This window comes from Scleropages formosus, chromosome 3 (assembly GCF_900964775.1).
Source record: "Scleropages formosus chromosome 3, fSclFor1.1, whole genome shotgun sequence".
NCBI classification, from domain to species: domain Eukaryota; kingdom Metazoa; phylum Chordata; class Actinopteri; order Osteoglossiformes; family Osteoglossidae; genus Scleropages; species Scleropages formosus.
The window spans coordinates 39575328-39591091 of NC_041808.1; the positions used below are offsets into that span (position 1 = coordinate 39575328).

At 44.7% G+C, this 15764-nt stretch overlaps 1 protein-coding gene across 1 annotated transcript in view; it reads right to left on the reverse strand.

Annotated features, from left to right (window-relative positions):
- Nucleotides 1–12207: 12207 nt before the first annotated feature.
- Nucleotides 12208–15764, reverse strand: part of LOC108933940 (uncharacterized) — a 64602-nt gene continuing 61045 nt past the window's right edge. Inside the window, 4 exon segments of the mRNA XM_029250356.1 lie at nucleotides 12208–12360; nucleotides 12738–12886; nucleotides 14578–14892; nucleotides 15191–15508. Of these exon segments, the coding sequence (XP_029106189.1) occupies nucleotides 12349–12360; nucleotides 12738–12886; nucleotides 14578–14892; nucleotides 15191–15508 (794 nt within the window). The 3' untranslated portion in view covers nucleotides 12208–12348.

Sequence of the window (15764 nt, forward strand, 5' to 3'; positions counted from 1 at the left end):
TACTTTTTGTCCGTGTTCAGACGTAACAGCAAACTCCCGTCCAGATGCTACAAAATAACCCTCGTGGCAGAGCTGAAAAAAAATATTCTACTGAAACCTTAGGTACACACTCTCATTTCAGGCAACAAACATCACTTGTCATTGTAGTTCTATGTGCCTTTGCTCTTGGAGATCAGTCCACAGTTCTCAAATCTGCTGGTATCTAACAGATCATTTAACTGTTTAACATCTAAATTTTGTTTGTAAATTTCAGTTACCCCCTACCTAACAATTTTTGGTGATAGTTATCAACCAATGAAATCAGCATTGCACTTTACACTAACAGATAGCTGGTAATCAGGACAGTTAAGTTGTGTGTATAACAAATTGATTTTTAATAATACTTAATAGTGCATGATAATTATTGGCTGTCCCTCTCATGTGCCATAGAACTGCAATCAGCATTGGATCAAAACGGCACTTTATTTCTGTAGAGCAAATGAGTAAAACAACAGTATACCCTGCCCTGTACCCTTCTCTGAGCACTTCCTACAGTGACATCTCCTGGTCAGTGGTACTATTGCACCGAAATTCTCCCAAACTGGGAAGGCTTTCCCATAGTCCACCATAAAAGTTTAAGAGTTTTAAGCAGTCTAATTCCAAATTAATTGAAAATAATTCAAAATTCCTCATAGGTTATTGCCACAATATTTAAGAAGTTTGGAGAGTGTAGAATAACGTAGTACAGACAGTTTCTGAATGAAGTAAGGACTCCTTTCTGGAGAATGTGTTTATCAAAAATTTCAACATGCTATTGGCTTGATTCTGTCAGAGTCAAATGTATCTATTTTCAAAATATAATTGCTGTTGGTCCATGAGGTATGATGTCAATACCTGTCACAGACATCAGCAGTACAGACAGTACACAGTACACATGTACACTGCGGAAGGCATCCTGCCAAAACACGTCTATATGAAAAATAAAAGGATTCTGGGAAGCTCGTTGTCATGGTTTCATTCCACACGATGACGGACTCAAGTGCAGAGTTCCTCAAATCAATGTGCTGGTTGATGGAGACGTGACAGTACCCCCCCCCGACGGGCGGCACTGGACGCCCTAGGCTGGGACGGCGGGCGCTCCCTGGGGCGAGGGGCCGGACGCTCAGGATGGTCCCTGTGGAAGTTGGTGATTAGTGCAGGGTTCAGAATGTCAGATGCTGCTACCCAGGACCGCTCCACTGGGCTGTATCCCTCCCAGTCGACCAGGTATCGGAGCCGACCATGCCGCCGGCGAGAGTCCAACAGGGCCCGAACCGTGTATGTTCGGTCCCCATCAATCGGTAACGGGGGGGACTGAGCTGCGTCAGCTGGCAGCTGGTGAAGGGACACCCCCACAGGCTTCAGAAGGGAGACATGGAAAGTCGGGTGCACCCGGAGATCCAGGGACAGCTGTAAGCGGTATGTAACCGGGGTCACTCGGCGCAGGATCTTGAACGGGCTGATGTAACGAGGCCAGAGTTTCCTCAAAGGGGACCTCAGACGAAAGTCCCAGGTTGAAAGCCACACCCTTTGCCCTGGTAAGAAGGATAGAGTGTGCCGATGTCAGTCGGCCTGACGCTTGTGCCGCTCGGAACTGTGGAGCAGGTTGTTTCACACCGTACGCGACACTCTGTTGCTCTCTCGGTGCCAGGACTCTACTGCTGGGACCGGACTCTGTGGGGATTCCCTACGAAACAGGGCAGGCTGGTATCCCAAGACACACTGGAAAGGAGAGACACCCAAGGATGAGTGTGGAGCAGAGTTGTGGGCGTACTCCGCTCACGACAGGTAGCGAGCCCATTGGTGCAGTTGTTGGGAACAGTAAGCTCTGAGATACCTTGTGATGTCTTGTTGCAGGCGTTTGACTTGCCCATTGGCCTGCGGGTGGTATCCCAAGGTAAGGTTTACTATCACACCAAGCCGCCTCCAGAAGGTCTTCCAAACTTTAGAGGTAAATTGTGGTCCTCTGTCTGAGACGATATCCTCTGGAAGTCCTTACAGTCGGAAGACCTGATCGAATAGGATCTCCAAGACTTCTAGGGCAGTGAGTAACTTAGGGAGAGGGATCAGACAACAAACCCTGGAGAACCGGTCAACCACGGTGAGTACCACTGTCTGACCCTCTGAGAGGGGCAGGTCTACCAGGAAGTCAAGGGCAGTGTGTGTCCAGGGTCGGGTTGGTATGGGCAGTGGTTCCAAGAGGCCAGCGGGCTTTTCTGGCAGGGTCCGAGTCTGGGCGCAAATGACACAGACCTGAACGAAGTCCCGGACGTCATCAGCCAAGGAAGGCCACCAGAACCGTCCCTGCAAAAGAGAAAGAGTACGCCGGATACCTGGGTGCCTGGCTCAGGGGCTTTGTGAGTCCACTTCATCACTGCGGTGTGAAGCTGACTGGGCACGTAGTCTCTTCCTGAGGGTCTCCCTGGGGGTTCCGGCTCACTAGCCTGGACATCTTGGATGTCCTGGGGCAGCTGCCATCTGATAGGGCCCACAATACATCCTTTGGGAAGAATCCCCTCAGGAGGGGTCGGCGCTGGTTCAGGGTCGTGGATCCTGGATAGGGCATCTGCTTTCGTGTTCTTGGAACCCAGTCTATAAGACATGGTAAAATTAAATCAGGTAAAAAACAGTGCCCATCGGGCCTGGCGGGAGTTCAGCTGTTCGGCTTTTTCGAGGTATTCTAGGTTTCTATGGTTGGTGAGGACGAGAAACGGGTGTACAGCCCCCTCAAGACAATGTTGCCATTCTTCGAGCGTGAGCTTAATGGCTAGGAGTTCCCGGTTCCCAATGTCGTAGTTGCATTCTGCTGAGGTCATCTTCCTGGAAAACAAGGCACAGGGGTACATTTTCGGTGGATCTCCTTGCCTCTGGGACAGGACAGTTCCCACGCCGACAGAGGAGGTGTCAACCTCCACCACAAATGGCAAGGAGGGGTCTGAATGCTTCAGCATCGGGGCAGAGGTGAACCGGGTCTTCAACTCTTGGAAGACCCTCTCCGTGTCTTCACCCCACAGAAGCCGACGCTTCTTATTGACAGTGAGAGCGGTAAGGGGGCGGCTATGGTGCTGATGCCACGGATGAAATGGTTGATGAAATCCCCCAGCACGTGATTGAGGAAGGCTTGGAAGACCGAGGGCGCGTTTACTAGGCCAAACGACATTACCCGGTATTCATAATGACCTAGGGTGGTGGAAAACGCCGTCTTCCATTCGTCCCCCTCTCGGATCCTGATCGGGTTGTATGCGCTGTGGAGATCTGGTTTGGTAAACCAGGAAGAACCATGGATGCTCTCCAAGGCAGCGGTGATCAGCAGCAATGGATGAGGATATTTAACTGTGATTGCATTTAAACCCCAATAGTCAATGCAGGGACGTAAGCCCCCATCTTTCTTATCTATGAAAAAGAAACCAGCTGACACAGAAGGGGTGGAAGGCTGGATGAGACCCGAACGAGGGCCTCAGTGATGTATTCCTGTATGGCCCTCTGCTCTGGTAATGACAGGGGATACACCCGGCCCCGGGGTGGTGTGGTCCCCGGCAGGAGATCAGTGGAGCAGTCCCAGAGTCGGTGAGGTGGTAGCTCCGCTGCTCGGGTTTTACTGAAGATCTCCTGCAGGTCTACGTATTCCGGGGGAATCTCTGGCGGAGGGAGACTCTCGACGCCCTCCACCGACATGGCTTGGCAGGAAAGAGTCAGACATGATGAGCGACAGTTACTCCCCCATGAAACCAGTTCTTTCATGCTCCATCGGAAAACTGGGTTGGGTCGTGTCAACCAAGGATAACCTAAAATGATCGGGGTGTCTGGTGCGCGTATCAGAAAGAACGTGAGTACTTCTTGATGACAGGCACCCGTCTCGAGTTGAAGCGGAATGGTACGAGTGTGTACCACACCTGAACCGAGGGGTTGGCCGTCGAGGGCTTTGACACTTAAGGTGACCTCACAGGTTTTCCGGGGAATGTACTGCGTTCTGGCAAAGCCCCAATCCATAAAACAACCAGCAGCCCCGGAATCTATTAGTGCGTTTGTCTGTACCCAGTTCCCCTCTCAGGCGATGCAGACCGGCAGTCTTAGTTGGCCCCTGTGTTCCTCGGACCTTACCTTGTGCTCCCTGGGGGTCTCTTGTGGTGGTCATGCCAGACAAGACGAACGAAGGTGACCCAGGGAGCCACAATATAGGCACAGGTTCTGCACCTGACGACGCCTCCTCTCCTCAGGGCTTAGTCGGCTCCTACCCACCTGCATGGGCTCCAGTTCTTCCTCTGGCCGGGAGGCTGGACGAACAACCTGCTCCCCTCACATCTGCCGATTCCAGCCCAGGTTGTCGATCGCGATGGCCGTCTCAACCAAGCGATCGAAGGTCCAGTCCTCCCCACGGTAGGTGAGCTCAGCCTGCATCCTTGGGTGAAGCCCATTACAAAAACAGGTAAGGAGGGCAGCGGAGTTCCAGCCACTCTTTTCTGCAAGGGTACGGATCTCGAGAGCGTAATCGGCCACTGTCCGGGTCCCTTGGCTCAGATGCAGGAGACGGTCGCCAGCTGAGTGACCTGCATGTGGGTGGTCAAACACTGCCTCAAATTTTCCCGGAAAGACAGCGTAGGTGGCCTTTTGGCGTGTTCGCCACCCTGCCGACGCCCAGGAACGAGATGAACCCACCAATAAGGACATGACGAACGTGATTTTAGCCTCCTCAGTGTTGTACATGCGTGGGGAGTATTCAAACATTAATTCACACTGCATCAAGAAGGCTTGACACTGATCAGGGGAGCCATCATACCTCTCAGGGATGGCGAAGAGGGTGTCTGATCCTAATCCTCCTGGAGGCGCTGTGGGCATGGACCCCTCCAGGACAGCGGGCACTGCCTCCGTGGTGGGCTGGATAATCCCCGCCGTTTGTAGGGCTTGATGCAGTCGGAGGACGATGTGTTCCAGTCTTTCCCGTAATTGAGATGTGCACCGAGAAGCGTGCTCTGGGAGGTGAATGCGGTACGCTGCTGGATATATTCTGCTGAGTCTGGATGTGAGGCGGAACCTTCTGTCATGGTTTCATTCCACATGATGACGGACTCAAGTGCAGAGTTCCTCAAATCAATGCTTATTAAAGCAGACAGACATAATCCAAGATAGAAGTCGTGGGACAGGCGATGGTTGGGCGATCAGCAAACAGAGTACACAGGACAAGGCGAGAATCGTGGTCGAAGAATAAACAAGCAAAGGTCGAGATCGGAAGGAGTTACAGGTAACACAATCAGACAGGCACGAGGAGTCGCTGAACAAGGTTTCGTATTGCCGTCTATTCGGCATCCTTTTTGATCCCTCTTCCCATCAGGGAATAACAGGTGTCGCCGATGTGCTGGTTGATAAGGATGTGACACTCGTGTGTGCTCTCCCATTTTTCGAACACTCTAAGTGACAAATTACATCTTTTTATTTTTTATATGAAATAAGCATTTATAAATTTTGCTGATATGTGATTTTCAAAGGTGTTTTCCTTCAAAGTCAGTTTGTTCAGATTTTAACTGAAACATTTCTCCCATATCACATATGATGTCAGAACTGGTAGTAGTGGTAAGCAAGTGTAGTGTATGAAAGATACAGGTCGCAATAACAAGGTAATCACAGTTATACAGTATTATGGGTAACACAAAAAACATATTATACAAAAACTCTTTAAATTATTAAATCAAATGTTGCAAAACTGAATTAGAAAATGGCTTCACAAAAGGTTCATGAAATTTGGGAAACCGGGGGAACGTGTGATGTTGAGAGGATGCCTGCTCCACAGCCGCAAGCTCAGGGATAAAATGTGGAGTGGAATTCTATTATTACAAATCTGCTTTGACTGAGCTTAACAGCAGGGTGGTTTATTCAGTGGGCTCTAAAAAAGAAGCTGGAAGGAAAAAAATCATCTTAACCTGGACATTTTAATATTAATCTAATTAATTCAAAATTAATATTTCAGTACAGTAGATTAATTTATCTTCCAAACGGTTCATATTATTTTTAGTTAACTAGAGCAGATACCAGTTTCAGCTAGCATTGCTATGTGAACAAGAAGACAGTGCTGCAGAGATACACTTGAGTGACACTCAGCGTGAGATGTACTGGAGCAGTTATTGTACAGTTCTGCAGTGTCTCCACTCACTGTGTCTTTCGCACAGTAATAAATTGCAGTGTCTTTGTCCTTCAAGTTATTCATCTGTAAATACAGCTGTTTTTTGTTGTTGTCTCTGGAGATGGTGAATCTACCTTTAAAAGAGCTGCCACGCTTGGTGCTGCTGCCACTGCCACTTCTAATATGAGCAATCCCTCCAGTGGCTAATATAAGCAGTCCTTTCCAGTGGGTGCGAATTCGTGTTCATCTGCTGGGATCCGCTCTCCTCCTCCGTTGCTCTCCCTCACTGCTGGGCACAGGGGAAGAAATAGGGAGCGCAATCAACTCCAGCTACGACCGCTTTGTCCCCATCTCCGCTCCCTTCCCTGGCCGCCTCAGCGTGCTACATGGAGGAATTCTTGATTTTTCTCTCCTTATGGTTATTCCAGGGGGGTGCGGTGGTGCAGTGGGTTGGACCGGGTCCTGCTTTCTAGTGGGTCTGGGGTTCGAGTCCCGCTTGGGGTGCCTTGCAACGGACTGACGGCCTGTCCTGGGTGTGTCCCCTCCCCCTCTGGCCTTATACCCTGTGTTGCCGGGTTAGGCTCTGGTTCCCCGTGACCCTGCATGGGACTAGTGGTTCAGAAAGCGTGTGTGTGTGTGTGTGTGCGTGTGTGTGTGTGTGTGTGTATGTATGTATAGTTATTCCCCCTTAAGCAAATGATTAACCTTGTTGTAGCTTACAAAGATTTTTACTGCCTCCAAGTGGCAACTGTTTCAGTGCAGGAAATGGAAAAAAGACCTCTCATCTTGCCTGGAAAAAGCAATGTGCAAAAAGTGACCCAACTCAAGCCTCATTTCCTAGTAAGCGAGACAGAGATGGTGCACATAGTATCTTGGATTGTTTGTAAAATGTGTGATGTTCCTGCTGGATGGAGGGAATTGCAGACGGGGTGACAACAGCAAAACCAGCACTTTACTTTGTCAGTATAATATTCAGGCCGTCGTGTACAGAACATTGTCTGAAAGAGCTTGTCCGGAGCAGGGTTGTGGTAAGCCAGAGCCCAACCAGGCAACACAGGGTACAAGGCTGGAGGGGGAGGGGACACACCCAGGACAGGACGCCAGTCCAAGGCAGCCGAAGCAGGACCCAGCCAAACCCGCTGCACCCCCCTGTCAGTATATCTTCAACTTATTACCATGGCATATTGTAATGCATTTAAATTTTTTTAGGGGAAAACTAAACATTAAACATATCTTGTTGAGTTAAAGATCTTTTGTAATTATTGTAACGGAATAACATTTCTATTTATTTGATTTGAGTCTAAAGCCTGTCCACTGATCTTTCATACTCCTACTGAGTTAGCAGAGCCTTGTTATCCCGCTGTACCACCAGCAGATGTAGACAAAAGCTGGGTTGTGTGTCACCGGTAAGCTTCTCCAAAGTGTCCCTTTCAGTGTTTTCCTGACCCCGCAAGAAGGGCTCTTGTGGACTTCTAAAAGACATACGTTGAAAAAAGTGTGTAGGGAGATCCTTCTCACACTGGGAACTTGTCAGATTTAAGTGAAAATATAAATGAAAAGTAATCTGATTTTGAAATAACAGCATCTGTTTTTCCAAGGCAGTTCCAGCAGCTTCGACCTCTGATAAATTGAAGAACTAATAAATGTATATTTACATTTCCAATGAGTCCTTTAATATGTAATTTTCTTAGACATGTAGAGTAATAAAATTACTTAAAAATAGAATTTAAAAGAACTAACAGTTTGAAAAAGCCAAGAATTGATGGAATTATAGGTGCGTCAGTTGCAAAAACTGTAATTATTTAATGTAGCAGGGGAAGCAGTGTGAAATTACAACTGTGCATCCTGAAGAAAAAAGAAACCGCATCAGTAGAGATAAACAGGTGGTCAGACATCAAAACTTTCCAACAAGAATCGATATAAGTTAACAGAACAGTTAATAAAAACCACAAAACAGTGGCTTGGAAAATGCCCACAGTTCAGTTCACACTACATTTATCTTTATTTATTTGGCAGACACTATTCTTCAGAGAAACATTCAACTCAGAGTAAACAAAAATGCATTTCACGACGTATGCCTCAACAGAAACCTACGTCTCTGAGGTTCTCAACCCTAGTGTTTTTTTGTTAGATTGTCTCTTAAACTTGGGTGTCTAAACCCAGGGGAGTGCAATACATATAATCCCAAAATCATCAATGGGTCTGCTCCCCAATACCTAAGAACAAGGAACGAATCGCCCAAACCAGACTGCTACATTCATCTATCTCTGCCAGCTTGGTGGTCCCACTCACAAGAGGTACAAAATCAAAAGTACGAAGGTTCCGGCTCCAACCTGGTGGACTGAGCTCCCTCCTTCAGAAGGCACTACTGAACCTTGATCAACATTCAAGAAGCATTTCAAAACATATTTCTGTCAGACTCTCTTTGCCCCCAATCTCCTGTATGCTCCACAAACATGTACTTTGTTATCTGTAAAAACAAGAAACTCTATATGCAACTACTCACATAATATACACTGATTTATACAGTCCAATGAGACAAACTGACTGCATCTAGATTTCTAGTTCTGTTGGCCTAATGCGCTGTTGTATTGTTTTCTCAGATGTGCATCGCTTTGAAAAAAAGTTTCTACTAAATGAATAAATGGAAATTTAAGTAATGAGCACAAAACCTAGATCTGTGAGCAGTGAAAAAGGAATTTGACAGTCTTGTACCTTCTTTCCTGTATTTGTGTTTGTGTTTGATCAAAGCCAGAAAGAGTCCTGGAACCCAGATTTCTTGTCAATGCCATGTGGTAGAGGATGTGCAGTTGTGAACTCAACTCATGATAAGTCATGGAAGTCACTGGGACTAACTGCTTTGTTTCATGGTGTAATGGCCATGAACTGTGAAGTTATCTCAGGCAATCAGGTGCACACTGTGGTGCAAACATTGTTTCCTCAAGGTGATGCCATAACGCAAGGCAGTAACTTCCCTCTATGGACTGCCAGACAGGTTCAACAGCAATTTCATGAACACTGGGATCGATGTCTGTCATGGTTTACCCAAATCTCCTCTATGAGTTGAGTATTTGGATGATCCTTCTTGAAAGGACTGGAGTTCTTCTGAAGGCAATAATTGACAGTTCTTATCTGTAGCTTTATTCCTGGGTTTGCCTGGGCCCACTGTGTGGAGTGCCTTGTGGCAGACTGGCATCCCGTCCTGGGTGTGTCCCTTCCCCCTTTGGCCTTGCTCCCTATGCTGCCGGGTAGGCTCTGGCTCGCCCCAACCCCTATCGGGACGAGCGGTTGTAGACGTTGGTTGGTTGCTTCCTGTACTGTTCATTTCTGTTACTCAGCTAATAATATTTACCTCTGGCTTTACTTCTAGCACTCAGATCTCGGATTATTTTGGCAAATTATAAAAATTAAATGACAAAACTGTACTATAGAAGAAGTGATCACCTTAAAGATGTGAGATAATAGTGATATTCTGTATACTTTACTGTGGAAAGTTCCAGTCACATCATTTGCTTTTTTTCTGCACACTCCCCCCACCTTACCCACCGAGTCAGAACGGTTTTGGCTATTTTCATTCACGTCTCCAGTCAAGCGGATCGTGCACCTGCTGGTCTTGTGCTCCAGAGGGACTTTCTGTGCTTCGAAGTTCAAACCACTGAGACACATGCAAATACTGTGCCTTTCACAGTTGGGGAGGGGGGTTTCTAGAAGCACCCTAGAAGTTCTGTTATTGTACCACTTCATGCATCTTACAGCAGGTTTATTTAGGCCTGTATCCTTTGACTGCCTTACTGGTCAAACTACTGCTTTTGAACAAATTTCAATATGTTTTTCATTTATTTTTCTGGATGGAACAGCTTTTCAGCAAGTAGTACTGACCTCCGTTTCTTCAGCCCCTGTGGTATCCACTTCTTCTCTGTACGCATTTCCTGTGTGTACAATTCCTCAAGGTGTCCAAGAATTTTTCCACATTCCAGGCACACTGTTCAGGTGAATTGTGGCTAAAGTGTTCTGTGGTGTGTAACTTTGTGAATCAGTGCACATACAGTACTAGTGAAAAGTTTGGACACCCCGATTGAATTTATTTTTCCAGAAGTTAACACATTTTGGTCTAAAAGTTTATGCCTAAATGCTTGACATTTGTCTAAGACAAATACATTTACATTAAGCTGATGCTTTTCTCCAAAACGCCTTATTATGTTGAAGTTAGAATTACTACAGCTACAAATGTACAATTATTTACCCATTTACACTGCTGGGTAATGTTACTGGAGCAATTTAGAGTAAGTACCTTGCTCGAGGTTACTACAGCCAAAGGTGACATCAAATCTGCGACCCTCGAATCCAAAGGACTGTCCTGCTTCACCAAATAGAATGAAGCTTATGTGCACATATGAATTTCTGTCCAAAACAAAAGTTTTAAATGTAAAAAGTATCCTCTCTAGCAGTTCTCATTCTGAACTTTATTGAAATTTATAGTTGGAAAATGTCCCCTGACCTAACCTAGCAGAGATGGTTTAGAATGAGATAAGAGTGAAGGAAAACCAGCTAACGAGTGTTCCGCATGTATGGGAATTTCAAGACTGCGGGAAAACCATCCCAGGTGACTCCTCATGAAGCTGGATGAGAGAATGTCAAGAGTGTGCAAAGCTGCCATCAGGTAAAGGGTGGACCCTTGAAACAACCTAAGACCACATTTGTGTTTTGGTCATATTTTGATGACTTCACTGTTCTAAAATGTAGAAATATGAAAAATAAACACCCTTTCTTTGAACAGGTGTGTCCAAACTACAGGCGGCTGCTGATCTTTCGAGGAAGTTTCTAAACTTCGGTTGAGAAGTTTCATGGCAGCAGGTGCAGGGATGTGGGTGGGTGTAGCTTCCCCTCTACGCATTATTTTAGCACAATTTACATTTCTTTTAATTCCCCTGAGTTGTACTAGAAAGACAGAAACCAGTGTTGCTGGTTCTTCATCCGATGATTATACAAAGCATGTGTAAATGTGTGTGAAGGTGTGAATAAACAGGTACTTCAGCTCCCCAGTGGTTTCTCTGCCTTACAGTCATCACATAGGTCCTGAGGAAGACTTGCTTAAACTGTATGAATCATGAAATATTCTGTTTTGCATTGTTAATTAGGATGTTTGTTGTATAAACAGCCCAGTTAAAAAGATTACATACATTTTAGGTCAAGAGATACCTTGCAATACATTTTTGGAACAAAAAAGAAATCATAACTTCAGGGCCAGTGTTTTTTCTTTTGAGGGTTTTTAATTGTGGAGGGAAGCAGAAAATTTAGGGTGTAGTCTGATCTTGGTTTATGTCTCAAGAGGGTCCTAAATGCAGTAGTCTTGAGTCATATATGATTTGAATAACTTTGGTAAAGTCTCAGTTTTTATGTAGAAGCCTCAGCTAAGACATTATTTAAATGTGACTGTTCTTTGAGATAAGCTGTTATGTTCTTATTCTGAACCACACACACCCAAGGCACTGGCACTGCAAGGACCCCTTCAGTCCACTGCACTGCTGTCAAGTTTACATTGATTCATTTAGCTGATGTTTTTCCCCTAAGCAACTTACAATGTTGAGGTTACAATTATTTATACAGCTAGGCAATTTTAGGATGAGTACCTTGCTCAAGGGTAGTGTAGCAGTAGGTGAACCTGTGATCTTCAGGTCTAAAGGCATCAGCTCTAGCCACTACACTACCAGCTGTGCCCGTTAAACAAACCTAATTCTGAGAAAGTAACAGATTCCAAAGGTAAACTTTTTCAATTCAGGAATTGAATTGATTGTGAGATTTTTATTTCAAATATTTTTAATTACACTGAAACAGCAAAAAAGGTGAATCTTGTTATAAAGTAAATTTGCTTGACACATTATTTTACTCGAATTTGACTACAAATACAAAAGCATCATTGCAACTTCAGCTCCTTGTCACTTGTGTATAATACATCTTGTACATATTATGTTACAAAAAATACAGCAGAGTTTTTTTTATAATTGTACTGGATTCTTCAGATATACACACACACACACATTTTCGGAACCGCTCGTCCCATACGGGGTCGCGGGGAACCGGAGCCTACCCGGCAACACAGGGCATAAGGTCAGAGGGGGAGGGGACACACCAAGGACTGGTCTTCAGATATACATTTTATGGAAATGCTAATGGTTGCTAATTTGCGCCGCTTCTTCTTCACTTTGATGTTGAAATCACTGCTTCACCTGAAATAAATAATTCAAACACAAATTAGACACAAAATATACCACAAACTATTTTACGAGAACCAGGGGTGCGGTGGTGCAGTTGCGCAGTGGGTTGGACCACGGTCTTTCTCTCCGTTGGGTCTGGGGTTCAAGTCCCGCTTGAGGTGCCTTGTGACGGACTGGCATCACATCCTGGCTGTGTCCCTTCCCTTTCTGGCCTTATGCCCTGTGTTACCAGGTAGGCTCCTGTGACCCCGTATGGGACAAGCGGTTTGGAGAGTGTATGTATGTATTTTACTAGGAAGACTGAGTTAAAAACACTGGGCCAAGACAGCAACGTGTGAGTGGATAAGATGTCATTGCATTAAAACTCTGGAGATGAACACAAGCTGTACCTGGTGCAGGCTGACAAAGGCACCGTATACTAAAGTGAAGAGGAAGAGGATGATGAAGGAGAGGGCCGTGTACCACGGGCTGTCGGACTCATTCACGTCCGGAATGGCCTCGTCCACACACACTTCGGGGTATTTCTCTTCCTGTCCCACTGGGGTCAGAACAAACAGAGTTAGACTCTATATGGACCCCTTCTCAAGGAACACTGTACTAGTCTCACCTCGTCAAGTATAAACGCCCTCCAAAAACACAAAGATGCGCACATGATCACAACTCCTAGACACTTTTCGGGAACATGCATGATGGTTCCCGTACACAATGACACAGACACACTTTATAAATTTGCACTGTGAAAAGATGGGTAATACCTACAAAAACGCAACACGTAACAGAGCGCAGGTTTGTCCGTAAGCAGGACAGTCAAAGATGTGAAAACATTTAGTTTGTCAGTGACTGCAACACACACGTGACAACAGCAGCTTGACAGGCAGTAACTGTTCACACAAATGAGGTGGGAGTGTTGTTTTTGTGTGTGATGCCATTTCACAGCACTGCACTTTTTGTGTCCTCAGAATTTCACTTTTTCAGTACTTATATTCTGTGCCTTTATTTTTTATGTTTTACAGCTTCAGTGAGAGAGTGATCCATCATCACGAATTCTTGGCAATAAGATATTTGATATCTGTAATGATACTTAATATTAATATTCATTTTGATTTTTTTAATGGGTTTTTTTTTGTTTCTGTGCAAACATTTTTTATATGGTGGCATCTCCATCTCGATAAGTTTTCTGGGATGAAGCTTTGTTCTGACATATACATTATATATGCTAATTTTTTCATATACATTTGATGTTCATATAAATGCTTTATGCTGCACTGAAATAATCCCAAGAACATGAATTAAATGTTAAAGAGAATAATTCATAAGTATGCTCATTGAAACTGATTATGAATTTGCATTGTTGGAAATCTGGCTTTGCCCCTTATATTAGAAAATTGCCTTGCTACAAGGTGTATCAGGTTAAATCTCCACATATCTCTGCTTTTGCACAGAAAACATACTGTCCCATTTGCAGTAACTTTTATTTTTTTTTACTGACAGCAGTTTCTTTTAGTAAAATCGTGCTGGTCTAAGGTGTGCATTTCCACAGCAGCACGGCTACAAGTCATCAGACAAAGGCAACACAACAACATGAAGGCAAACTAATACAATAAACATGTGGGAAAAGGGTACATCAGTCATAATTCACAAAACAACAGGACAGGAAATCCGTCAACATGTTCACCACACAACATACAGAGACAATACAAACAACTACTTTGGCCTAATTACTTTAGGGCGTTGAGCTTTACATCTCATTTTAAGGTGTGTAAATTTGCCTAGAACATTTAGAAAATAAGAACACCACAAAAGCATGTTAATTTATATTTTGGGACCAGTACAGAACACCAAAAAGGAACTTCACACACTATTACGTGAAATATTGTCCCAAAAGCGCTCCATGGAGTAAGTAGCTCATTGATTAGTTAATTAAAAATTGGGTTTGAACAACTTGACAAAGACATCTGAAACACTACGAACAGGACAACACGGAGAAGACATTTGCAAAGTACACAAGGTACGCGAGGCAGGGTGTCTGCCGCACTGGGTGAACAGGAACCACATGAAATCTACATTTCCAAGCCCACTATGACTCCAATCAGTAGTTCTAAAGCACTAACTCTACATGACTTTCCCAAGAATCTTGCTTGTTACACCAGTACATCTTTTGACTGTGGTTCTTGCTCACCCACAAACTGCTGCACTACAATGTTACAGTAGGACATTCAAATGAATTACCATGTGATTTAGAAGTGCTTTTAGAAATAGGGCTCTCATCACTCTTCGAGAAGGATTGTGCAGTGGCACAACTGAACAGTGTGCCATTGTCCCAGTCATCTTTTGAGATGTTAAAGATGCTGGTGACAAAGTTAAAGCTGCCAGTTTTCACTGGCTCACCAGTTAGGCCTTCTTCATACGGTCCTTCACCCTTCTTCCATGCAACATAGATGTCACTTTCAAAGGAGACATTCACCAGGCAGACCAACTGCAACCATTTCTTAGCAATGTCCTTATCCTCTTGCACAAGAATGGAGACAACAGGTTTTGGAAAGTCTGAAAAAGGAAGAATAAATAAATGCAAATGTAAATGCAGAAGAATAAATAAATGTAAATATACCCTTCAACAAGATACTTAGACAGTAAATTGGCTCTACCAAACATATACAGCTGTATAAACCAGTAGAAATTGAAGTTACTTCCTATTATAAGCATAGGTGAACCACATAAAAGTATGAAAAAGTTTTCCATTTTTTTTTAGGTTTCTGCTGGTCTTTAAGTTTATGATTTTGTTTTTACCCCATATAGAAACAATTTAATGAGCTGTTTAATGAACTGTCTTTAAGTCACTTACTTCCAGTTTTGGCTTTGATAGACTTTTTGAGGCAAACACCGTTATTCTGCTTGACAGAGCATTCCACGGATTTTGCGGATTCCCACTCATTTGCTCTGATAGACAGGACACTGCTCCTCCTCAACGAATCAATTTGATGCTCTTTTGCTCCGGATTTTTCTTTACCATCCACCGTCCAGTTAAAATTGGCTGCCTCAACATCTGTAACATTTCCCCCAGCGATCACACACTCCAGCACGGCCATTTTGCTAAGGAACAGGTCTCTTGCTCTTGGATTTTTAAGAGTCACATCCAGGCAGGATTTTTCGAGCAATTGCACTGTGAAAGAGGACATAGAGTAAAAATGAGAGTCACAACAGGCTTGTGACTAAAAGGTTCCCATGGCCTACTCTGAGCTCACAGTCTCCATGGAAAGAGTCAGCTCCTTGAGTGTGTGTGCAACAGTAGCTCTATATGTTACATTTACATTACATTGTTTAGCAGATGAGGGGGATGCGGTGGCGCAGTGGGTTGGACCATAGTCCTGCTCTCCGGTGGGTCTGGGGTTCGAGTCCCGCTTGGGGTGCCCTGCGAC